General features: G+C 47.0%; 1 protein-coding gene across 1 annotated transcript; it reads right to left on the bottom strand.

The window, feature by feature from the left end:
* Positions 1-6214: 6214 nt before the first annotated feature.
* Positions 6215-6574, bottom strand: LOC120849737 (uncharacterized mitochondrial protein AtMg00860-like). The gene has a single exon (XM_040221942.1). It carries the CDS (start codon positions 6572-6574, stop codon positions 6215-6217), a length of 360 nt encoding a protein of 119 aa, XP_040077876.1.
* Positions 6575-24822: the final 18248 nt, after the last annotated feature.

Below are 24822 nucleotides of genomic sequence, written 5' to 3'. Positions count from 1 at the left end.
TTAGAAGCGCATCACGGCCCATCCAAATATATTTTTTTCGAGGAGTTTGATGAAGGTATTGCCATTTAAAAGGTACTGTAAAATCCTTGAAATATTTGAATGGGATAGGCCTGGCGCCCAAAACAGTGACGTTACTTTACCTAGCCTACGTAAACTAACTGCATGGTTCTGACGGCAGACTCACATTAACTTTTTTATATAGTAAGTTCGAGTTACATGTCCTTGCTAAGATACTTTTTCTACAGAACCAAGTTTTCGAAGTGGGTCCAGAATTTGTTTAGGAAGGGAACTTTTTTTAGTGATTTTTAGCTCTGGGACCAAATTGGTCCACCTAGTGGCCCCTAGTAAAGTTGAAAAACAATTTGTTAACTCACTAAATGAAAACAAATATTTATATATTATTTCAATGTTTTAGGCGTACTTCATTTGAAGAATAACACCTGACCTGATAGTTCAATCATACATGCAACTTGGGAATAAACATTTTACACTGGGTGCTACGGGCAAGCAATCTCACCCTTAACACTGCATCAAACCAAAACCAAGTGGTCAAAGACCACCGGTGATATCGATCCCTCCATCCTCCGTCGGCTCTCCAAGCGAAATCGGCGGCGAGAACACGGAGGAATCGACATCGCTGGCACCCTTGGACCGCATAGTTATGGTTTAAAGAAGTTCACAAGAGTGGCATTGCTCGCCATATAGCGCCCTCTAAAAAAATTTAACCCAGATTTACGTCAATAATAAGCTATAATGAAGTTCGATGTCATTTCTACGAACAAATTATGCCCTTAGAAATAAGAAAACATTTCAAAAGTTACATAAACACTAATTTAGGTAATTAGTTTACTAATAGCTCATATGCATGAATATAAGTGTTTATCAGATACACCCTGAGCTTCTTTTCTTTTTTCTAGGAGCCATCGATGGCCGACAGAATCACCATGACTGAGAAGCCACTTCAATTTGCACCCCATGAAGTGGAGAAGCTAACGTCGGAAACTTTTGCATGAAAGACTTGTAGCCCTACATCATGCAAAGTCGCCAAAATGGGTTGAAATAAATGTTTGCTATGTATTCTCTCATTCTATTTGAAAAACATAAAACGTGAAATCCTCCACCCTTGACTCAGATCCGCTCAACCTTAACGCTATGTCAACAGACCCACACGATGTTTACAAACTAGACCGCTATGGACCACACAATGTGTGGACTCTCCGTGTGCGCAGAAATGATGTTCGCGTGAGGTCAGGCGTTTGCGCTTGAGCACTACCAACAGAAGCTCCAACGCAAAGGCAGGGCCGTCAGCGAGATTATATTATGTTTTTTGTTTATGTTTTCATTTACACTTTTACAGTATCCGATAGCCGGGTAAAGGGCAGATATACTCCGCTTGACGTGGCGCTTTCACCGGTTGACTATCGCGCAGCGAAACCCGAAAAGCAGTAATCATTTAGACCCATACAACACTGAACAGTACCTGCCAACAAACTATGCATCATTTTCATACAGTAGTTAAGACATTCATGAACTACCTTATTATATATATGGCAGAAGGAAAGAGCTTTCAAACAAGACAACGATAAAAAGTATACGAAAAAGTGGATATATTGATTGCTGAGAATATATGATGAAATATTTATTTCGTTGCAACTTGCACAAAACAAAAGGTACTTTATAACATTTTTATACCTTTCGTTTGGCCTAGAGTTTCGGATCATGTCTTGAATGTCTGGATGTTTCTTTAGCAAATCTGGTATTAAATATTCCAGTTGCTGTGTGCCGTAATTTGTCCTCAGCAAAAGTATGCTCTATGCGTCACGTCAATGATTGCATTGAGTGTTTCTAGAAAGGTATATGGCAAAAAATTTCGATTTGTCTGGTTTCTTTTTTTATTAAAGGTAAATATTGAAATTTTTAGTTGAAAAAGCTGCATTATTCGAAACAAATGGCGTTAAAAAAAAAAAAAACAAGGGGTTGTTTAGGCCAAACGAAGCCAGGGATTTCAATATAACGTACTGCCATTCATGTAAAATCAATAACCTTTCGAAATTTGTCTAGTTGTTTTACTCGGGCCTATAGTGTACAGCAATGCAGGTAAGAATTCAATAAAGCATAGTATACATTGCGCTTTAACCAACTTGGGCCGAGCATACTCATTTTATATAAAATTGAAATAGGTCTGCAGATGTTCGCCTGAATTTTATTGATATGAGGTGTGCATCTTAAATTTTGTTTTTAATAATTCCTAAAATATATAGACACAAGCACGCTCAATCACACAGGCTTTGAAATTTAGATGCATATCATAGTTGTCGGGTTTACTTTACATCTTAATAGTTACAATTTTGGGTTTATTGACATTTATTGCAAGTTGATTTCGATCAAACCACGATGACAACTCGCACAACCACAGATTCACCATTGTTCAGGATCACAGAAATCTGTTTCAGAAAAAGAAACACACACACTTGTATCATTGGTATTTAATGTATCGCAATTTCAAGGTATACATAGGATATCGTTAATGTTTAGAAAAAAAAGGAAGGCCTATAGCAGAGCCCTGCGGAGCACCGTATGCAATTTACCCAGATTGAAGCGGTAACCATTAAAGCAAGTGTACAGTAACGAACCAGATAGGTAGCTTCTGACCAAACCTAGTGTAACGCCTCAAATAAAATATTGCGCTTTATTGAATCATATTCTTTTTACAAAATCAAGAAATAGTCCAACTGTGATTTGCTTACTTCCAAAAGTATTGATTCATTTTTTATTAAAGCCCACTTTGATCCTGAAAGCCGTATTGCACCGTTAGCAGAAACATGGCTTCCATTAGAAAAACCTATTCAGCCGAGTTTCCGTGAGCTTCTGAAGCACTTTTGAAAGTTAGTGGAGAACAAATATGGGCAAATATTTATTTATGTTGTCGAAAGAGCTTCACTTGTGTAATAAACACCACTTACCCAATTTTCCTTTCGTCAGAAAAAATCTTTGTAGTTAATGCATATATGCTACAGCGGAAAGCACAATATGTTGGCAACGACTAGAATTTGTTCGGATTTGATTTCGTTCACTCTGGCGGAAGTTTTTATTGTATTTTTTTAATGGTTTGAGAACGTAAAACATAAAATACAACGCCAAAAAAAAAAAAAAAAACCTGGGACACGAAGTAAACAGGGCAAACGCTTGTCCTGGTTACTTCGTGTCTTTTTTAGCGTTATTTTACGTTTAACTTGGATGAAACAACTAGCCCAGCAACGTACCATACTAGCTTTAAAAAATGAATGTGTTTATTGGTTACTGCTTGGAGCAAGAAAAATATAATTTAGAGATGTAGAGGAGATATATTTGTCTACGGTTGGTCTCGGAGTATGTGGTTGGAGTGATGCACCATTGCTAAAAAAATTAGAGTTAAATTTTTTAGCTAGAAAAGCATCGCTATACTCGAGGCCTTTGAAAGTAAGTGTACCAGGGATTTTACAGTTAGGTCTCCTAATAAGATTTCCCACTGATCTCCAAATTTAATGGGGGTCATTGAATAGCGCTGCAAACATATTTTTATAGGAAATCTACGTGTTATTTCGTAAAATCCGAGTTTTTTTTAGTTTGTTTATATTGCCTGATCTCTTAGTCGGATTAATGGAACATATATTTAATTACGTTCATTAATTATTTTATACAGGTCGCAGTAAACCACAGTTATCGTTTATGTTTTCTAACAGATTAAAGATAGAATGCATTAGCGTGAATGTGCTTTATTTGACCCATACATTTTTTATTTCATAAATTTCGGGTTTCTTCATTGTAAACGTCATTTCAACTGGTACCCTATACCCTCTATTATGGCACGAAATCAACTGAAGCCTCTACACTGAAATTTCGAATTTACACAGTACAGCGCAATACCTCAAAAGTGCACTCACACCGTACACTGACTCCTTACACAAGAAAAAAAGCAGAAATCAAACGAACCGCGCTGACTCACAACTCATTTTTATATACTTTGTCTTGTTCTAGGTTCGGAACTACAAAATTTCCCGAATCACGCGCACCTTTCTTCTAGGCACCAAGAATTTTTTTTTCTTTTTCTGTCTGGTTTAAAGATGGTGTGCAAATACAGTTTTCTTAATTCCTGACAATGTGTTCAGCTTCAATACTTTCACTAGTTAGTCGATCGCTGTGCCTGCTAAAATTGTACAACATGGCAGGTGAACCTCACACCCACAATCACGGCAGTGTATGCCCAGATGACCAGAGTTAGCCCTGGTGCTATTGTTTTTGTGTTCTCGGAGCCTATGATTAAGGCATCGTCCAGTCTGCCCTATTTCATTTTCCCACACGAAAGGAGAAACGAATGCACCACTTCCTCTGCGCACTTGACGAAGCTGTTCTGATATATCTTGGTTCAGCTTGCGTCTCGGTGGGAATAGGTAAGTTCATTTGTTTGCAGAGGTTGGAAACCTTATTAGGAGCAGAGAAGACGACATCGACGTTGAACCTATCGGCGAATTTTGATGCTATAAAAGAACCTGTGTATGTAAGGCAGAACGACTGGTTTCGTTGTTCTATCCCTGGCGCTTGGTGTGACAGATGTTCCTTTATTCTTGGTTTTTTGGATGTGCTTTGCAATCTATGTTAATTAACATATAGGGTATCCGGCAGTAAATGTTGGTTCGTTCGTTGGTAATGTACTTTGGTCCTGCCAAGTTTGGCAGACTAATGGTCGTTGAAGTTCTCAGGAGGCGATGGAGACTTTGGGAGTTCTTTGGCGAACCGATTTTTTTTACAAACTATGTACATCTGTACAAAGTAGGGGAAGTTGGCATACTCGGATCGAACAGGTCTTACAGATGTCCAAATCAGTCCAAAATCGACCTCCCTCGCCCCGTCCGGGGCTTTTGAAGGCACTGACTCCCTCGCCCTCAGGGAAGTCTTAGCCAATGGTTTCAAACTTTTTCAAAGTCACGGGGCGTCAGCCCTCCAATGGTCAGCTGGGGGCCGACCCGGCCGTTCATCAAGTTTGCAACGGCCACGGCTGACAGCTCCGTAATATTGGCACAGCCTTGGGTTCAGACAGAGTGGCGCCACGCCAGAGCTCCTGGCCTGAAACTCGATCGTCACCAGCGTACCCCGTGGGACACTGGAGCACACAAAAAAAAAAAAAAAACACGCGCACACACAACACAAAACGACCCCTTCGCGGAAGAGACAACGTCTTCACCGCGGGGTGCCTGCTCGGGAGGACCGCGGTCACCCGTCGAAAGTAAAGAAAACAACGACGGCCAGGGTGCGTCCGCCTCCCCACTTCCCCACACCCCCGCATGGCCGTAGAATGAGGACCGCCCAGTGAGGGGGTCCCTCGCGACTCCTTAACACCTCCCCACCGTGAGTGTTTCTGGTCCTTCCTGGACCTGCTAACAGTTTACTACCCCTCGCCCAAAACAAAACAAAACAAAAAAGCAAAAGACGATAACAACAACAAAGGACTGCGGAAAACCAACACGGTTAGCTCCGCGACAAGCACAATCCTCATCCACATGGGCCGGCACAGATAATAAAAGCACCAATTATCACAAAACCAAAAGGCGAGCCACGCCGAAAAATGGCTTAGAATGCTCACAACAACAAGGACAAAATGCACTTGGCGCGGAGTAACAAACGGCATGCGACACTGACAGCAGCTCTCTTTGTTTCAGGTTTAAATTGAGGGACTATTCCCGTCAAAAAGAATTAAAATAAATACATGATTGCTCCGTCAAGCGCTTATGGCTCGGCACCTAGCTCGTCTCACCTCCCAGTTCGGGACGGGCGCCGACTGTGTCGCAGGGCTCCCAACATTCGTTTACGATTCTGGACAAGGCGTCCGCGTTCCCGTGTCTAGAGCCTTTCCGGTGCACGACTTTGACGTCGTATTTCTGGAGAGCCAGAGCCCACCTCGTTATCTTTGTACCTTGAGGGACGCTTAGCGTCAGACACGTCAGGGGATCGTAATCGGAGACTACCGTCACGGAGGCTCCGAATAGCCATACTTCGAACTTTTTCAGACTCCAGATTACCCCGAATGCCTCTCGTTCGATCGACCGCCGCATCCGAGTGGACGTGAAGCGGTAACTTGCGAACGCGACCGGATTTTCTTCCCTGTCCTCTCCCAATTGCGCCAAACGTGCTCCCACCGCGATAGCCGAAGCTCATTGTAAAGCCAATACGGCCTTTCCTAATCGGACGTGTACAGCGCCACTGCGTTGCACAGCGCCCTCTTCAGTGCCTCGAAGGCCCTGTCAGCTGCACCTGTCCAGGGAAGTCGGTTCGGGATCCTCCCACCGGTCAGGTCGGTGAACGGTTTTGCGACCTCCGGATAGTTCGCTATGCAGTCCCTATAGTACCCGTATAGCCACAGTGCGCTACGCAGCTCCCGCTTAGTAGTAAGGACCAATAGTCCCTCGATGGCCGCCAGTTTTGCCCGGTCCGGCGCGTGCTTGCCGGACCCCGCCGCGTGGCCGAGGTACCTGATCTCAGGCTTAGCCACCTGGCCTTTCTCTATGTTTGTCGAAAGGCCGAGCTCTCTCCCCAGCATTTCGGGTATGCGGTAGGGGTAGGCCCGCCTCGGCACGTACCCCGGGTGTAGCGCTACGCGGCATTCTCCCACCTTTGCTATAGCCGTATTGGGCGAGAAGAGCCGGCGGTGTCTGTCGAACACCGCGCGAACGAGGTGCGCGTCTCTTCCGATGTGCGCTGTTTGACTATCAGGAAGTTGCGCCTCTTGACACCCCTTCACTTTTCGTGGGGTGCATTCTAAGTCCCCATAGTCATCGTTTTCCTGAAACGCCACGCCAATCCCTTGAACACTGCCCTCGCGGCCGTTTTCCCACGCCTCAAGCAAGGAGGGGTCCCCCAGTTGTTGTTCGCGGAACTTCGACCGCTTTGCAAGGTCGTCTTCTGTTTCAGTGTCATCCGTCTGTGGCAAAGAACTCGTCTCGGCGCAGTCCTCAACCTCTGTTTCGGTACTGCTCCCCTGTGTTTCTATGCTTCCCTCGGGCTCCCGTGCAGGGCTGCCCACACCTGACGGCGCCGCCTCCCCCGCCGCTACACTTGCCACCGCTCCGACCGGCGCTTCCGCGATTGTTGCTCCGTGGAACGTCTCCCATGCCTCACCAGAAAGTAGGCAATCAGTGCGAGACGTGAGTCGGTCGGTCAGTGCGCAGAGAATCGGCGCCGCCTCCCGAACTTCAGCAAAAGAAGAACCCCTCTCGAGGAAAGCCAAAGGCAGCAACACCAGGCTCGCCTCCACAGATTCTCCGAAAGCGGATTCTAGGCAAACCTTGCCGCAAGGCGTCCTGAGCTCATCGGGTACAATGGCTTCCCTCACTACGGTTATGTCCGCTCCAGTGTCGAGAACGGCGCCGATCTCTCGCCCCCCACAAGCTATTCGTTTCGTTATGAGCCCACTGGGTGGCGACGAGCGCAGCTTCGTGGTGACCCGAGCAGTGAGCTTTTCGGTTTCAGATGGTGCTTTGATGGTCCCGTTTGCCCCGCGACTCGTATCCTGTATACAGTCAGCTCTTAGATGGTCCAGGGAGCCGCACCCGTATACCATTCTTTCCGCTGGCCCGTACCCAGTCTGGCGGCCGGACTTCGCGTGATATTTGTCGTATTCGCCGCTCCCCCGCCTTTTGTCTTGCCTAAGGTCCCTGAGCTCTCTGCGTCAACTTTCTTTAACGCGGCACCTCTACCCTTGGCCTGCTCGTAGATCCTCATCGGCCGGCTCAGCTCCGGCGCCCTGTACCAGCTAGGGTCCTCTTTCAGGGTGACGTAACTAAGCGCCTCTGGCGACATCCGTGCCTTCAACTGGTCAGCCACGAGAAGGTCAATTATGTCGTCCTTAGTCTGAATTCCCCTCACTTCCAAGTAAAAGTGGAGATAGCTGCGCAGCCGCGTGGCGAATGGTATCCACGCTTCTTCTCTCCTCTTAGTGGCGCTTATGAATTGTTTTTGGTACTCACCAGGCGCGAGCTGCAACTCTTCGAGCACGGTTTCCTTAACTCGCGCGTAGTCGTTGAGCTCCGCCGCGATGAGTCGCGTGGCCAAATACCGAACTTTTTCAACCACGTGTGGGAATATCAACGGGCCCCATATGGCCCTTGGTACGCGATATGTCACGAAGATGGTCTCTACCGCCTCGAACCACACGGGCACTTTGGCCTCGGATGGGAATTTCTGAATGACGCCCGACAATGCTTTGGAGAAATGTCGCAGGTCATCCTGCTCCCCACGTTCGCCTGTCTCCGCCGGTCTGCCCTCCTCGGCGCGGCGGTTGGCCGATCGAACGCGCTCGAGCTCCATCTCGAGCTCGAGACTTTTTATTCGCTGTCTCGCCTCCTCAAAGTTGAATTCGCTTTGGCGCTCGCTCATCAACGTCGTGGTGCTACCGCCTTCCCCCGACGTCCCTTCGGCGTCCATCGTCCCTCTGGTGCGTTTGTCCATGTTGAAATGCCCAAACCTCGTAATCATACGCCCTGTCCTGGCCTACTGCAACACGACCACTCCCCTTCCAAAACGGGAAAGAAGACTGAGCTTACTACTTTGCAGGTCCGCGTGGGGTCCGTGCCCATGTAGCTAGCTTGCTGGTCGTCCGTGCCGCCGGTTCGATGACTCCGTCGTGAACAAACTGAGCCCCGCAAGATCAGAGGTTCGCCCGACGAGCGACTTGCCCTGGGACACGCACAGGACTCTGCTGGCCCTTGCCACCGGCTCCTCTGGCTCGACTGCCAGGATCTCACTCGCTTGGACGCATAACAGCTTCGGTTCGCCAGGAACGCTCGACTCTCGTTCCCGGGACGTAGCTTCTTTCGGGACAGGTTCAGGACTCCGCTGGTCCTAGCCGCCGGCTGTGCTGGCGCGGATTCCTGGGGTAACGTGATGGTCCGCCGTGGGCTCCCTTTTCTAGCCTGCACTTGAGTCTCCTTCGTGATCTTCAGTCGCCTCCACAGTTTTCAAGACCATCCATGCCGACTGCGCCAGTGAGTGTTGGTTCGTTCTTTGGTAATGTACTTTGGTCCTGCCAAGTTTGGCAGGCTGATGGTCGTTGAAGTTCTCAGGAGGCGATGGAGACTTTGCCAGTTCTTTGGCAAACCGATTTACTTTACAAACTATGTACATCTGTACAAAGTAGGGGAAGTTGGAATACTCGGATCGAACAGGTCTTACAGATGTACAAATCAGTCCAAAATCGACCTCCTTTCTTTCAAACGCATATTATTTTGATCCTCACGCCTGGCTTGGGGGCCTCACTTGGTGCAGGGGGTGGGAAAAAGGGAGAGTGAGGTGGGGTGACGATGGTTATATGAGGGTTAGGGAAAGGGGAGAGTGAAGTGGGGGGACGACGGTTAAATGAGTCTCTCAATCCATCCCGGAGGACCGGAGGAACGCGATGACGGATGGATACAGTTTTTTTTTGCGTCACTGAGCACTGCGGTGGTTGGTCTTGCCCATTCACTGTACGTAGTTGGCCGGAGTTCGAGTGGCAATGTCGCAAGCACTTCCACGCGTTCTCGCGAGGCCCCGAGGCAGTCCCATATTAAGTGAGAACACGTCGCCGCGACCCCGCAGTGCTGGCAGTTTGGGTCCGGTCCGGGATTCGCGGGGTTGGTGGGCTTGTAGAAGCAGGCTCGCAAAACCGGTGTCATTGGGGTCATGCTTTGCAGCCGTCTGAGTGCCACCCGCTCCCACCGGGAAAAACCCCGCGGGATCAGGTGAGGGTCCGCAGGCAGGAGTGCGGATAGCTGGGCTTTTCGAGCGAGTCGCTCCTCTCGTTTAATCTCAAAAAGGTCTGTTTCTTGTTCTTGATGGACGGGCGGAGGGATGAGGCCTGTTGAGGGCAAATTAACGGCGTGTAGCTGCGCCCGCTCGTTTCCCGGGATGTTGGCGTGGCCGAGAATCCACGCGATCGGAACTGTTTAGTGTGCTTGCTTGGAACGAATCCAGCTTCGGATTTTCTCAACTGTCGAGTTGCGTGTGTCTGGGCGGCAGAGCTCCCGAAGTGCTTCCCTTGCGTCGGTGTAGATTACCGTCTTCGTCACGTGGGCCCTCCGACCCTCGGTAGCGGCCCGAGTGGCGAGCAGAATCGCCTGGAGCTCTGCCGCGAATCGAACTCCCTCGTCCCTTCCGGGGCTTTTGAAGGCACTCACTCCCTCGCCCTCAGGGAAGTCTTAACCAATGGTTTCACACTTTTTCGAAGTCACGGGGCGTCAGCCCTACAATGATCAGCTGGGGGCCGACCCGGCCGTTCATCAAGTTTGGAACGCCCACGGCTGACAGCTCCGTAACATTGGCACAGCCTTGGGTTCCAGAGAGAGTGGCGCCACACCAGAGCTCCTGGCCCGAAACTCCATCGTCACCAGCGAACCCTGTAAGACGCTGGAGCACAAAAAAAAAAACACGCGCACACACAAACCAAAATGACCCCTTCGCGGAAGAGACAACGTCTTCGCCGCGGGGTGCCTGCTCGGGAGGACCGCGGTCACCCGTCGAAAGTAAACAACGACGGCCAGGCTGCGTCCGCTTCCCCTCTTCCCCACACCCCCCATGGCCATGGAATGAGGACCGACCGGTGAAGGGGTCCCTCGCGACTCCTTAAAGGGGCCCTGCAATGAGTTTTGACTGGTTTTTAATTTGCACTGAACCTGAGCGTACTGAACGTAGTAACTTAATCCAACTTTTCTTTTCTCAAATTTCGCTTTATTTTAAAAGTTATAGGCAAATTAGAATTACAAAAACAAGCAAAAAATAACCTCCTTCATGACGTCGTAGGTCCTGGCTTGAGTGGCCTTGAACTAGAGGAGGAGTAGTGAGCTCATCGAGCGCACACGGCTGCCGCACTCCGTGTCGACGGCTCGAGAGGGCGCCACTAAAGCACGTGTTGGATAGGCTGTATGAAGCGGGCGGCCATGGCAGCTCGCATTGCATTTGCAGCGCGACTAAACACTAATTCGGCATAACATTTGATTGGCCACAAACGACAGCAAACACGGGGTAAAGATCAGTTCAAAACGGGAGCCACTTCGCGCTGACGCACCGCCAAATGGCCAAATCGCCAGCAGGGCCCGCGCCGAAGGCCTTCGGAACGTTCGGAACCGATCGGATTCTTGAGCCGGTATACCACCACAGCGCCGCCGCGTACATCCGGGACCTTTCTACACTCCTCGTTTGTCGTAGCCTCATCCCACTAGCCTTTTCTAGTATGCGCCGTTTTTTTCCGCCGCTTGGTGGCGGGTATGTCGACTGGTCATTTCTCGTTTCCGTACTTTCTAAACTGCATTTGTTTCTTTTCTGATCTAAAATAGTAAACAAAAACTACTTTCATACATAATTGAAACGGTTCGCGACACTTATATTTTGTATCTCGACTAAAAAAAAGCTCTTAGCGGCTTTGACCAGTGGCAAGCCCAGGACCAAAGACGTCACATTTTGCGCGCTTTCGGTACCGCGGGTCGCCCTCGTCGGTGGAGAAGGTTTCCGCGTCGTCCGGTTAAAATATGACGCACTGATATTTAGTTACTCTCTCCGTGCCCGCTGGCTTGCCCCAACCCCAAGAGACGTGGAAACCGCAAAAAAGGTAGACGCTTAAATATGATTGCAGGGCCCCTTTAACACCGGCAGATGTTAATCTTGAAATTCGCGCCTCAAAGCTTACTGAAATAGAGCGCTCGCAAGTCTTTTGAAGCGAGTTGATTGGCCATCATTTTACGATACCCATTTTTACCAGCTTAAACTGTGCTAAGTTGAAAGGAAGGATCGTACGTTGACGACTATTTTATCATTCTTGACGTCGAGGAGAGCAATTTTTCAACCACTGTGGCCAGCGTTCTCTGAACTTTTCAAAAAGTGCCTGGATTCATTGGATATTACTCATGATGCTTCCGGAAGAAAGATCTATCCGATTTTGATATCTCAGGTTCCATTCTCTTCCCAAGCGTATATGCTGAATATATGAGTCCAGCGGAGAAAACCGATTCTTCCTTTCAACTCAGCACATTCTAATCTGGTAAAAAGAGGTATAGTAATATTATGCCTAAACAATTAAATCGCTTCAAAAATCTTGCGAGCGCTCCATTTTAGTAAACTTTGATGCGACAATTTTAAGATTAACATCTGGCGGATACCCTGTTTTTTTATTAATATCGGTGGCAGAGAGCATCCTGAAAACCAAAAATAAAGGAACATCTCTCGTACCAAGAGCCAGGGATAGAACAACGAGACCAGTCGTTCTGCCCTCCATACACAGACTCTCTTATGGCATCAAAAACTCGCAATAACTTCAAGCTCGACGTCCTCTTCTCTGCTCCTAATAAGCTTTCGAACCTCTTGAAACAAGTGAACTCCCCTTATTCCCACCGAAGGGCAAACTGTTCCAAGAAAGATCAGAGCAGCTTCTTCGACAGCTCAGAGGAAGTGGTGTATTCGTTTCACCTTTTCGCCTAGGAAAATTTACATCTGGCAGACTGGACGTTGCCTTAATGATAGGCTCTAAGAACACAAAAACAATAGTACCAGAGCTAACTCTAGCCACTTTGACATACACTGCCATGATTGTGAATGCGAGGTTCACCTGCTATGTTGTACAATTTTAGGTAGGCACAGTAATCAATTAACTGGGGAAATTCCTGAAGTCGAGCACATCGTCAGGAGTTATAAAAACTGCATTAGTACACCATCTTTGAAATTTACAGAAAAATAACAAAATTTTTTGGTGTTTAGTAGATAGGTGCGTGTAATTCTGAAAACTCGATAATTTCAGACATAGAAGAAGACGTAGTGTATAAAAATGAGTGATGAGTCAGAGCGGTTTGTTTGATTTCTTCTTTCTTTTTCGTGTGTAAGGAGTAAGTGGTGTGATTGTACGTTTACAGTAGTCTTGTGTAGTGTGTTAATATGTGCCACCAACTCGCCCAAGCTGCGGCGTTAACTGAAATTTTTACTGTACCTGGGGAGGTCATACACATAGCAGAACGCGTTCGATAAAATGCAATTCACACAGAAAGAATGAAATTAGAAAGAAATAAGAATAAATGGGAGTTTTCGTGTGCGGTTTTTACAAACTCGTGGAAAAACAATATCGGTAGCTGATCGCTTAGGTCAAATATAAGAATTCCTGAAATAAAATAGCTTGGATTATGACCGGTAAAACGCAAATCAAGAAAGTTCTCGCTTTCTGACGCTAATATTGTTGGTGCAGTAATGACATTTGAGCAGCCAAAAATTTTTGACATCGTAGAAACGTCGGCAAGATGCTCATGACGATCACACAGTCAATATAAGCCACTAATTAAAACAGCAAGCAGGTTTAAACAGGAGGCTTAATCAAGGAGTTCATTTGGATTATTTTAAAATTCATATATTTCGCCGTGGGGGAGGGGGGGGGGGGCTGAAGAGGGGGGGGGGGGCGACGGCGGCTCGGTAAACAGTAGCAATCAGTGACCTAAGACACTTTAAAGTTTACAACAATCGAGTTAGAATGGTCATTAACATTTAAAAATTCAGAACAGACCTATACACAAGGCTATCTTTACGATAAAGTGGCGTTTTGCGTCCCCTTCTGCCACTTATCTCAACCCATACGGATTTATATTTTGGAAAATGTATTACATCGTCTTGGCTGAAAAACCGCGCTTCCGTAAATGCTAATAGACCAAATATGTGATCCAAAGAACCGAAAATGGTCTAAACTTCAAACCATTTTTTTAATATTTATAAGAAAGATCGACGTTTAGCTACGTTCACAAGAAAGGGTTGTGCACCATCGTGTTAAAAATAGGCTGTTGTGATGAACAGTTTCCTTTTTTTCTGCCGTCATAAAGCAATAACTAACAACCAGAGAAAAAAACAAGCACAGCTTCCATCCGAGCAGGATGCCTAAGTTTTTCGTCAGATCGTTACAGTTGCTGTCTACCTTCCTGGCACAGTCATGGTCACCACTATCTGGGAACGGCGATACCATCATCGGAGGCCACTTCACATCAGCGATGTCTACAGATACAACTAAACTGCACCCGTCATCGCCGGCCTATTCTTTGTGGATCGGTCTTCAGCACGTGTTTCCTACGTTTCTGCCCCTGCTTGGCCCCAACCAGTCACCATCGGCCAACTCCGCGAGCTCAGTGCCACTGGGTAGACAAGCGGCGGCATCATTCAACATCGCCAGTGGGCCCGACAGCTTCCATCCGAGCAGGATGCCTAAGTTTTTCGTCATATCGTTACAGGTCAGTAGTTTCGAAAACCTTGGTTTAAAGAGCAACAATGTGTGCCTTTTTTTGCTGCCGGGCCCCAAGGCATTGAATAACAGGCTGAAGTTGAGCTAGTTGGTACATAATTTAGGTAAATGGTCAGCTAGAACGAGAGGGACAAACACAGACAGGTAGAAACAGAGACATACACACCGCTGACTATCAACTAAGACTTTATATTTCTTCTTCTTCACTGTGACTCACGGTCAGCAAGAAAGAAAGGCAGTTTTTGCAGTGTGGCACGGCGCCGTGAAAGGGACTAGGAGGGACATGTTTCGGCGGTGGTCTGTGGGTTGTACCAAAATTAATAATTAATAATTTAATGTAATTAATTAGTTTCAATTTTAATTTAATATTATTTAATTAGTATTTTCATTTATTAGTGTACTGTAAGGATTTAGGGTCATTCATTGGCATTACGTTAGGTGTGAATTTGTGGGTCACAGTGAAGAAGAAGAAATATAAAGTCTTAGTTGATAGTCAGCGGTGTGTATGTCTCTGTTTCTACCTGTCTGTGTTTGTCCCTCTCGTTCTAGCTGACCATTTACCCAAGGCATGCTCAGTGTTGTACCTCGAATGCTGTGAACTGTATCGCGTTGGTAGTGCTTGTGTTGCTGCCTACGTAGAAAGTTTAATATATGTCACTTCTAATCCTCGGAGGGGATATTGAGACTAACCCTGGTCCTATAACGAAAGCGCAAGAGGACCTTCTTAACCAAGTTTTCAACATCGTCACGTCATTGCAGTTTGGCCAGACTACTTCAGGAGGTTAGAGAGTTAAAAGAAAAACAGAGTAGTACTGATGAATCGTTCAATGCCCTCACCACAGAAGTTTGCCACTTAGAAAACAAACTTTCCACAATAAAAGAAGCAAGTGCAAGTGAAGGCATAAGATCTGATCCCCAGATAACATCCGCGGTTTCCGAGATATCAGAACTTAGGGCGCGCTGCGATGATACAGAAAGCAGAGCGCGCAGGTCGAATCTTCTTTTTTTTGGCCTCCCCGACGGGGAAAGGGAAACTTGGGCACAATCGGAAAAAGCTGTTCTGGACGTGTGTCGCGAAAAATTGGGCATCCAACTTTCAACATCAGCTATCGAAAGAGCGCATCGTCTTGGCAGGTTCAGTCACCAAAAGCATCGCCCCATTATTGTAAAGATGGTCTATAAAGAAAAGGAGACGGTACTTTCAAACACTTTCAAGCTTAAGGGCACCACTTTTTCCGCTAGTCAAGATTATATACCGTCCGTCCGCCTTGCTAGGCGGAAACTGATAGAGTTCGCCAGGTCGCATGGAAAGCCCATCAAATTGCGTTTCGACAAACTATTCGTTGACAACAAATGTTACATCTACGCGCCTGGCACAGACTCCGTTCGCGAACTAAACCCACCTGAGCGGAACTTGAAGCCAGACGGGTCTCCTTCCCGACTTCATGACCCCGTCATGGTGCTCGGAAAAACCGGCAGTTCTAACCCAGTACCTGCTCTGCCATAGCGTTCGGATGGCATTAGTGAGTCACCCCTTGTAAATATCTCTGTTATTTTTACTAACATTAGAAGCGTTATGCGTAACCGCGATGACTTGTCGTCAATTGTGGACTCATCAGACGCAGATGTCGTTGTTCTCACCGAGACCTGGTTGTCAAGCAAAATACGTAACGATGAAATCTTAAACTGTCATAAACGTTTCAATTTATACCGTCATGACAGAGACGAAACAAATGGCGGTGGCGTATTGTTTGCGTGACGGAAAACGTATTATCATTTCAAATCAGTATTGTTTCTGAACTGGAGCTTCTATGGGTTTGTCTTCAGTTAAAAACAAAAAAATATATTTTAGGCGTGTGTTATCGCCCTCCTTCTGAAAGTGCCACTTTTGTTACAAGCCTACAGGACGCCATTAACGGAGTCATTGTCAGTTTTCCCAATACGCCAATAATGCTGCTGGGTGATTTTTGTTAGGTTGGCGGAGAAAGAACGAGATGCTACCGCACGCCAGAGTGCCACGTATAAGAATCTTTAATGTCGTCGTCTACCACCAGCAGGTAGGCGTGCTGCTCAGTAGGTGGCAGGTCATTTCATACCACATCTCCCTTTCTTAAGGAGAGTACCGCCTAGGTTGTTTTAGACAGCGGCCACTCTTGCCGTGGGCATGCGTGGTATCTTGGCATTCGTGTGAGGAGTCAGGCGCCGGGTTTTGATCGGTGTAGGGAGCAAGATGAATCCTGTTCCTCCGAACGGTGCCTTCATCCGTTTTTACGATGAAGGACCTTGGCTCCTGGGCTGGCTGCTGTACAGTACCTCTTCTCTTGAGGTCTACAACCCAGACATCGGTACCATCCACGATTTGAGAATGTGCCACTCCTCCAATAAAGCCAACCTCGTCATCCTAGTCCTGAGATTGTCCAACGAAGCGAACTTTCTTAAAAAAGGCAGACTCCGGAGAAATGACCTTTCTTATGGCAACTGTTACAAGTCTCGCGTCGAGCTGGACAGGAGTTTCTGGGATGTCGTGCTTGTCCACACCGAGGACATTCTTGGCTGTTCGTCTTGAATGAACCAGACTCTTTGTGTTCTAGTCTGCCTGGTGATTTGGAGCTAGACCCAGAGAAGCGGCTAGTTGAAGTTTTCCTTGTGTCAAGCTTGTTGACGCTGCTGCCGGCTTTGATGTCTTGATTCAGCTCGACTTGCTGCTGACGGACGTTTTCAACTTGCCTCGCTGACTCTAGGGCCTTTTGAAGTGTTAAGTCGGCGTCAAGCTGGAGTTTTGCGGAGAGCTTTTTGCCACGGATGCCAACGACTAGCCGATCTCGTACGAACTGGTCTTGCATTGGGCCGTAGTCTCAGTACTTGGACAAGGCGTGCATTGACGTGGCAAACTCTTCGATGGACTCGCCTTAATGTTGGACCCGGGAGTTGAATCGAGCTCGCTCAAAGATGACGTTTCTTCGCGGTATGAAATACGCGTCGAAGTGGCCCATGATGGTATCGAACTTCTTGGCTTCTGCTTCGGTTAGCTGGAACGTGCTGAAGATGTTCTCGGTTTGGTCCCCCATAATGTAAAGGAGAGCGTCGATGTGGTGTTCTTCAGGCTTTGTGCTGAGTCCCGAAGCAGTATGGAAGCCTTGAAAGCGCTTCTTCCATTTCGGCCATTCGTTCGGAGACGAGAAAGAAAATGGCTCCGCTGGCTGTCGATGCGGTGGTTGCCATTTCTTCCAGCGCAGAGTCGCGTCCTTGGGTGCCTCGGAAGTCAGTGCAGGTAGCGGTTCTTGATTTCCGGCCGTGATCCCACTTCTGACACCATGTTAGGTTGGCGGAAAAAGAACGAGATGCTACCGCACGCCAGAGTGCCACGTATAAGAATCTTTAATCTTGTCGTCTACCACCAGCTGGTAGGCGTGCTGCTCAGTAAGCGGCAGGTCATTTCGTACGACAATTTTAACTACCCCACCATAGTGTTCTCAGATATGGGTGCTAGCCTCAGTCCCTTTTCTTCAGAGTGTAGTGAGCTTTTGAACTTGTGCTTGGACTTTAGCTTTTCACAAATTGTTACGCAACCGACGCGTATTACAACTACAACTCCCTCTGTTTTAGATCTTATATTAACAACATCGCCCGAGCTTATTACTTTATTGACTTAACATGCCTGGCATTAGTGATCATTCTTTGTTGCATTTCATATTAAACATTCCCAGTTCCCGCAGATCAAAAAAATAAATCAAATACACGATTATGCTAGAGCGGACTTAAATGTGACTAAGAATGAAATGAATCCCCCTTCAGATCGGTATATGCACTGTTTTGCCGAGCGCTCATTCGCAGACAACTGGAGTGTATTCAAAGATCAGGTGGTATCACTGATAAAGGCAAATGTACCTCTTCGCAACCTAACGTCGTCACCTGAATCGCCATGGTATACCGTGACTCTGAAAATACTCTCAAATAAAAAGAAGCGTTTGTTTCGTGCTGCCAAGCTGAAGGATGACGAACATCATTGGGCAGCGTACCATCTAGCTGCCGGCGTGTACAAAAATGCTGTCGTAGAAGCAAAAAGCTCATTTTTTTATTATTTTGTTACCATCTGTGCTAATAAACAACCCCCGTCAATTTTGGAAAGTTGTTAACCCCACTGAAATCTCCGATGTTGCGCTTAGAATGGCTGACAAGTAGATGTACCAAATGATCAGTGTTCTTTTGTTTTAAATGATCCCCGCAGGGGGCACCTGTGAAAACAGGTGTTTGGAGAGTGGCGTCTCCACGGACCCCGAGCCATGCGGGTTCGCCCGCCCACGTCTGGCTGTGCGTGGCTTTCCCGTGTCCGGGGAAAAGGGCATCCTGGTGGTTGAGTCGAACCCGGGGTAGGTTTGGACCCTTCGGGGCCCCCCGGGTGAGGCAATACACCACTTCGGCCCCCGCTTCCCGTAGACGGGTGTCCTGGCTTGGCCCAACCAGGATGATTCAGTCAGTCGCCACTTCTACTATCCCCTCCCCTCTTTTACCTTTGTCTTCTCCTTCTTTTCACTCTTCTCATTTTCTCTTCTTTCCTTTTTTCATTTCCTTTGGCGGCAAGGGCTAACCTTGGGTGGCGACAGACTCCTCGTCCAAAACCACACTTGGTTATAGTACCTGGGCAGTGCTAGTAGTCTAACGGTTCCAGCAAAGCCCTTTTTGTTATGGTCCGTTAACTATTCCCTTGTTGGGCTCCGTGGTGGGCGGCACAGCACAGGTTCTGAACACTTTCCGCCTCTTATGGCTCCCTCTCTCTCTAAACCCGGTTCCAGGCAGGCATCCAAACTGCCCTGTCCGGAACAAGTCATCGCCAAAGCACCAGAAACAGAACACTTTGTTAAGTTTTTTGTAGTCCACTCTGAAGACAATCAACACCCTGCCGCCAAGCTGTCTCCGTTCATTCTTGCCAAGGTTCTTGAGCATTTGATCGGACACTCCTACCAAGCAAAAAAGTTGCATACTGGGGACCTCCTTGTTGAGGTCACCACACAAGAGCAAAGTGTGGCCATTCAGAAGATGAAGAGCATCGTGGAGACCTCAGTCACGGTAACACCGCACAGGACTTTGAACACTGTGCGTGGTGTCATCTCCGAAGAGGACCTGCTAGATGTGAGTGAGGATGAGATCCTTGAAGGCCTACGAAACTCGGGTGTCATTGCAGTAAAGCGGATCATACTTCGCCGCGAGGGTCAGGAGATTCCCTCAAAGCATCTTATTCTTTCTTTTGAACGGCACTGTCTCCCAGCAACAGTAAAGGCAGGCTATCTGAACTGCCGTGTCCGTCCTTATGTGCCGAACCCCCAAAGGTGTTTCAGGTGCCAAAGGTTCGGGCATGGGTCCAGGAGCTGCCGTGGAAGAGAGATCTGCGCCAAGTGTGGCAGCAACGAACATGTCGCAGACGTCTGTGAAAGCACTGTGTGCTGCTCCAACTGCAAAGGCACCCATGCAGCGTACTCCCGTGCCTGTCCCCTGTGGAAGCAGGAAAAGGAGATACTGAGTTTAAAGGCTAAAGAGAACATTACATACCTTGAGGCCAAGAAACGCTGGTCATTCCTTGCACAAGGCTCGTATGCCGACGTGGCGCGCCGGGGTCCTGCGCCGCGTATGGAGTCGAGGGCAACCCAGGTCTTGCTCGAAGACCTGGCTGCCGCCCTCAGGACCCCAAAGCCTACCCAGGGGCAGCAGGCTCCCTCTCTTCTTCGCGGAGAGGGTTCGCGGGCTGCTCCCACATCCCGAGACAGGCCAGCGCCTGCTGCGCCCGTACAGTCTGCACGGTCTCCTACCAGGGAGAAAAAGCGAGGCCCTCGGCCTCACTCCCTGGAGAGACCGCCTGCAACCAAGGAGCTGCATGGCCCTCATGCAGCTTCTGTAACACAGAAGGAGGTTGAGAAGATGGACGGGGTTGAATCCCTCCCCAGTACATCTGCCACCCTCCCGTCAGGTTCTGGTCGTGGCCGCAGGTTAGGATCTCGCAGCTCCGACCCTCCCAAGCCGGCAGGCAAGCCTGCTTGCGGAGCTCAGGGGAGCGGTGCTTCTGCCCTATCCACCTCCCCATCTACCCTTGAGTCTGACCAGGAGGAGATGGAGTGGCAGAATCCGAAAACCAAGCAAAAAACTAAGAAACCTGTGATCCCTCCGAAGGGATGATTTTTTTTTGTTCATCCGTGTGCTTATAATTTCATATCTTAATAATGGTTTCAATGCTAATGCAGTGTAACTGTCGAGGGCTACTACATAACCTGGATGATGTGGAGTTTTTGCTGGAGGAGCACAAGCCGCGTGTGCTTTGCTTACAGGAGACTCATTTAAATCCCAGCCATACCAACTTCCTCAGACGGTACCAGGTATTCCGAAAGGATCGTCCGTGCTCTGTCAGTTCTTCTGGAGGAGTTGCAGTGGTTCTCCCGAGAGAAGTGCCCTGCGTACAAGTCCCACTGTCTACCTCACTGGAAGCAGTGGCTTCACGGTTCATGCTTCACAAAGCTCTGACAGTGTGCTCTTTGTATCTACCACCATCTTTTACTTTGAAATCCTCAGATTTTAATTCGTTTTTAGACCAGCTTCCTGAGCCATTCCTTTTGATGGGTGATTTTAATTGTCACAACCCTCTATGGGGGAGTACACGTCGTGACATCCGAGGAAAAATTATTGAGTCTGTGTTATTCTCTCGAACACTTTGTCTTTTTAACACTGGTGAGCCTACCTTTTTTAGCTGTCAACACCTTTCTTCATCATGCATTGATCTCTCTATTGGGACTGCCACACTTTTCCCTAACTTCTCATGGCATGTGCATCCTAACCCATATGGTAGCTACCATTTCCGCATTATTTTTAAGTGCACTGCTCCTTCATCCTCTCTCATGACACATTCACCACGCTGGAAAGTAGACCAGGCGAACTGGGCCATGTTTGAAAGCGCATCTGAGATTAACCCTGAAACTTTAGTTGGCTTGGATGTAAATGATGCCTGCAAATGCCTTACTGCCTCTATAATTGAGGCAGCTCATAAAGCTATTCCGCAGTCTTCTACACGCCTTCCTGCTAAGCCAAAACCTTGGTGGACTAAGGAGTGCAGTGAGACTCGAAAAAAACAAAATTGTTCATGGGATGTGCTACGCCGGTACCCGACCCCTCCAAATGTTTTAGCCTTCAAACAGGCTCGGGCGAAGGCTCGATATGTCCGTCGTCCATAAAAAAGACGACATGGAAGAAATGCACCTCCTCCGTTAATAGTCACACCAGTGTAAAAGTTGTCTGGGAAAAAGTGCATAAGATTAATGGGGATTATCGAGCCTTCTCCATACCGCTTTTTGTTCTGCCAGGTGGTGTACTGCCTAGTCTTGAGCAGCAGGCCAATATTCTAGGGGAGCACTTCGCATCTGTATCAGGTTCATCGCATTACTCGGCGGCATTTTTAAAGCATAAAAGCGTTATAGAGAAGAAGAGAATAAATTGCTCTGGAGGACTACAAGAACCCTATAATAGACCTTTTACTTTTCGAGAGTTACTAGCAGCATTAAATAAAAGTAAAAATACGTCCCCGGGACCAGATCGAATTCACTACTGTATGCTCAAGCATTTGCATTCCAATACCCTGCAGGTGCTTTTAAGCTTTTTTAACCAGATCTGGAGAGAAGGGGTCTTCCCAGATTCTTGGAAAAGAGCTGAGGTTATCCCGCTCCTCAAGCAAGGAAAAGATCCATTATTTCCCTCAAGTTACCGGCCCATAGCCCTCACAAGTTCCTTAGGGAAAACCTTTGAACGAATGGTAAACTAAAGATTGGTCCATTTTTTAGAGGAAAATAACCTCCTCGACAAGTTTCAGTGCGGTTTCCGTGCCCACAGATCAACGGTGGACCACCTCGTACGACTTGAGAAAACTATTCGTGAGGCTTTTGTTAATAGACAGCATTGTGTTTCTGTCTTCTTTGATATAGAGAAGGCTTATGACACAACATGGAGGTATGGAATTTTGAACGATCTTGTCTCGTACGGAATTCGTGGCCGAATGCTCTCACTCATCAAAAGCTTTTTGGAAGACAGATACTTTCATGTCAAGCTTGGTACAACCTTCTCTCGTAGTTTTGTCCAAGAGAATGGAGTTCCACAAGGTGGTGTTTTTAGCGTAACACTATTTCTAATAAAAAAAATGAACTCTATTGGAAAGTCTATCCCACAATCACTTTCCTATTCTCTTTACGTGGATGACTTCCAGATCTCTTGCTGTTCGTGTAACATTTCGGTCTGCGAGAGAAAACTTCAGCTGGGAATTAATAGTCTGATGAGGTGGGCTGATGCCAATGGGTTTAGTTTTTCACCAGAGAAGTCAGTATGTGTCAACTTTTCTTTACGTAGGGGCATGATCCTAGAGCCTAGTCTGACCTTAAGGGGGCAGGCAATTCCTGTTCGTAATGAACACAAGTTTCTAGGAGTGATATTTGATAAAAAGTTGAATTTCCGTAGTCATGTACTTTACCTGAAACAGAAATGCTCAAGGTCAATGAACCTCCTAAAGGTGCTTTCACACAAGTCTTGGGGTAGCGATCGGGAATGCCTCCTTCGTCTCTATCGCTACTTGGTTCTTTCAAAATTGGATTATGGATGTGTAGTGTATGGATCCGCAGGTCAATCTACCTTTCAGGTGTTGGACCCAATCCACCATCAAGGTCTGGGGCTTTCCACTGGTGCTTATCGAACGTCCCCTATTCCTAGCCTATATGCTGAGAGTAATGAATATTCACTTGAAAAAAGACGGTTTTATTTAGGCTTCCAGTATGCATTAAGAATTCGCTCTGTCCCTTCTCATCCGATCCATCAAGCAATTCAGGGTTCTCGCTATGAAACTACATTCCAGAACAAGCCATCTGTCGTACCCCCTTTTACGCAGAGAATTAAAACATATTCACAGGCTTACAACCTTGACAGTTTCAGCCTAGTTGCCCAACTTCCACTGGCAGTGGCTCCTTGGGAGTGCGTAGCACCCATAATCAATTTTACTCTGATCAAATGTAATAAGCGGCAAACTCCTGTTGCTGCCCTGCAGCAGGAGTTTTCCCAGGTTGCTTATACGTACAGTGACTATTGGAGTTTCTTCACAGATGATACTAAGAGTGACTGTGCTGTCGGTTGTGCTGTTATAAGCGAGACATGGAAGGTTGTTAGGCGTCTTGATGCCAGAGCCTCAATATTTACTGCAGAATTATATGCTTTAATTTTAGCTGTTGAATTCATTATAGAAAACGCTTTCCAGCATTCTGTTATCTACTCTGATTCTCTCAGCGCTTTAAAGGCACTTGCTTCTTTGGAAGTACCAAAGAATACCTTCGTTACTAGGCTCCGGAACATTGTGCACACTGCAGCAAAATCAGATTTACACATCAATTTCTGTTGGGTGCCTAGTCACGTCGGTATTCAAGGAAATGAGGATGCTGATAGAGCTGCCAGTATGTTCATTGAGAGGCAAGTGGATATCAAGGACATTCCGTACACTGATTACAAACACAGTCTTAAAAAAGCAATCCAGAAAAAGTGGCAGTTAGAATGGGACAAGGAAATACACAACAAGCTTCATAGTGTGAAACCTGCCCTGCGGGAATGGGCAAGTTGCCGACACAGGGAGCGCTTCTTTGAGATTGTGCTCTGTCGTCTGAGACTGGGACACACCCATCTCACGCATGGGTACCTCCTACGGGCAGAGGCAGCTCCGAAATGTGAACACTGTAACGAGTCTTTGAGCGTCATGCATATTCTTATAGTATGTCCCAAGTTCCATCACGAACGCACCACTTTTTTCTCTACCTTTTTCCGGAATCGCGTCCCGTTCCACCTGGCATTATTATTGGGTGATGAACCTCTTGTGCCGCACCGTCAAGTTTTTAAGTTTTTAGATAGCATTGGCGTCCTACATCGGCTATGAAATTTAGTTTGTTTTCTTTTCTATTACGTTTACCTGAAAATTAGTGGTGGCAGAGAGCCGGCGATCTTGTATCGTCGGCACATTTTCCATACTTCCTTGTGTGAATGAAATTCCTTTAGAGTGCCTCTGGTTAGTGGAGCATTGGTTAAAATTTCTGGAGGCCTTAATAGGCCTGTATCTTGTAAGGTTTTAATAATTTATTTTCCATAGTTTTAAGATGGAACGACCTACTATAGGTCTTTTCTGTATTGCCTTTAATTTACCTTGTGTTTGGCACACTATGGCCTTAGTTGCCGCTGTGCCATTAAACACCTAAGTTTCTTCGTCTTCTTTTGTTTTAAATGATGTTTTCGTCAAATTGTTTTCGTGCCCTGTTGCCTCCAACTTTGCCGCAGCTCCAGTTTGTAACTTTTTGCCAATGTATCTTGTCAATGTAGAATCTGAAGGGATTGCTAACATAATTGAAAATCCTAAAACCTCTTCGGCAGCCAGCATCGACAATGTAACTGTTAAGTTTCTAAAGAACACTAAAACGTATTCAAGCATTATTCTATATTATCTTTTTCCCAGTCTCTCGAACAAGGATTATTACCCAGTGACTGGAAGGTGGGAAGGTGAT

This window comes from Ixodes scapularis, unplaced genomic scaffold, assembly GCF_016920785.2.
Source record: "Ixodes scapularis isolate PalLabHiFi unplaced genomic scaffold, ASM1692078v2 PGA_scaffold3__209_contigs__length_174095766, whole genome shotgun sequence".
Taxonomy (NCBI): domain Eukaryota; kingdom Metazoa; phylum Arthropoda; class Arachnida; order Ixodida; family Ixodidae; genus Ixodes; species Ixodes scapularis.
This window is presented reverse-complemented; position numbering and strand designations above follow the sequence as displayed.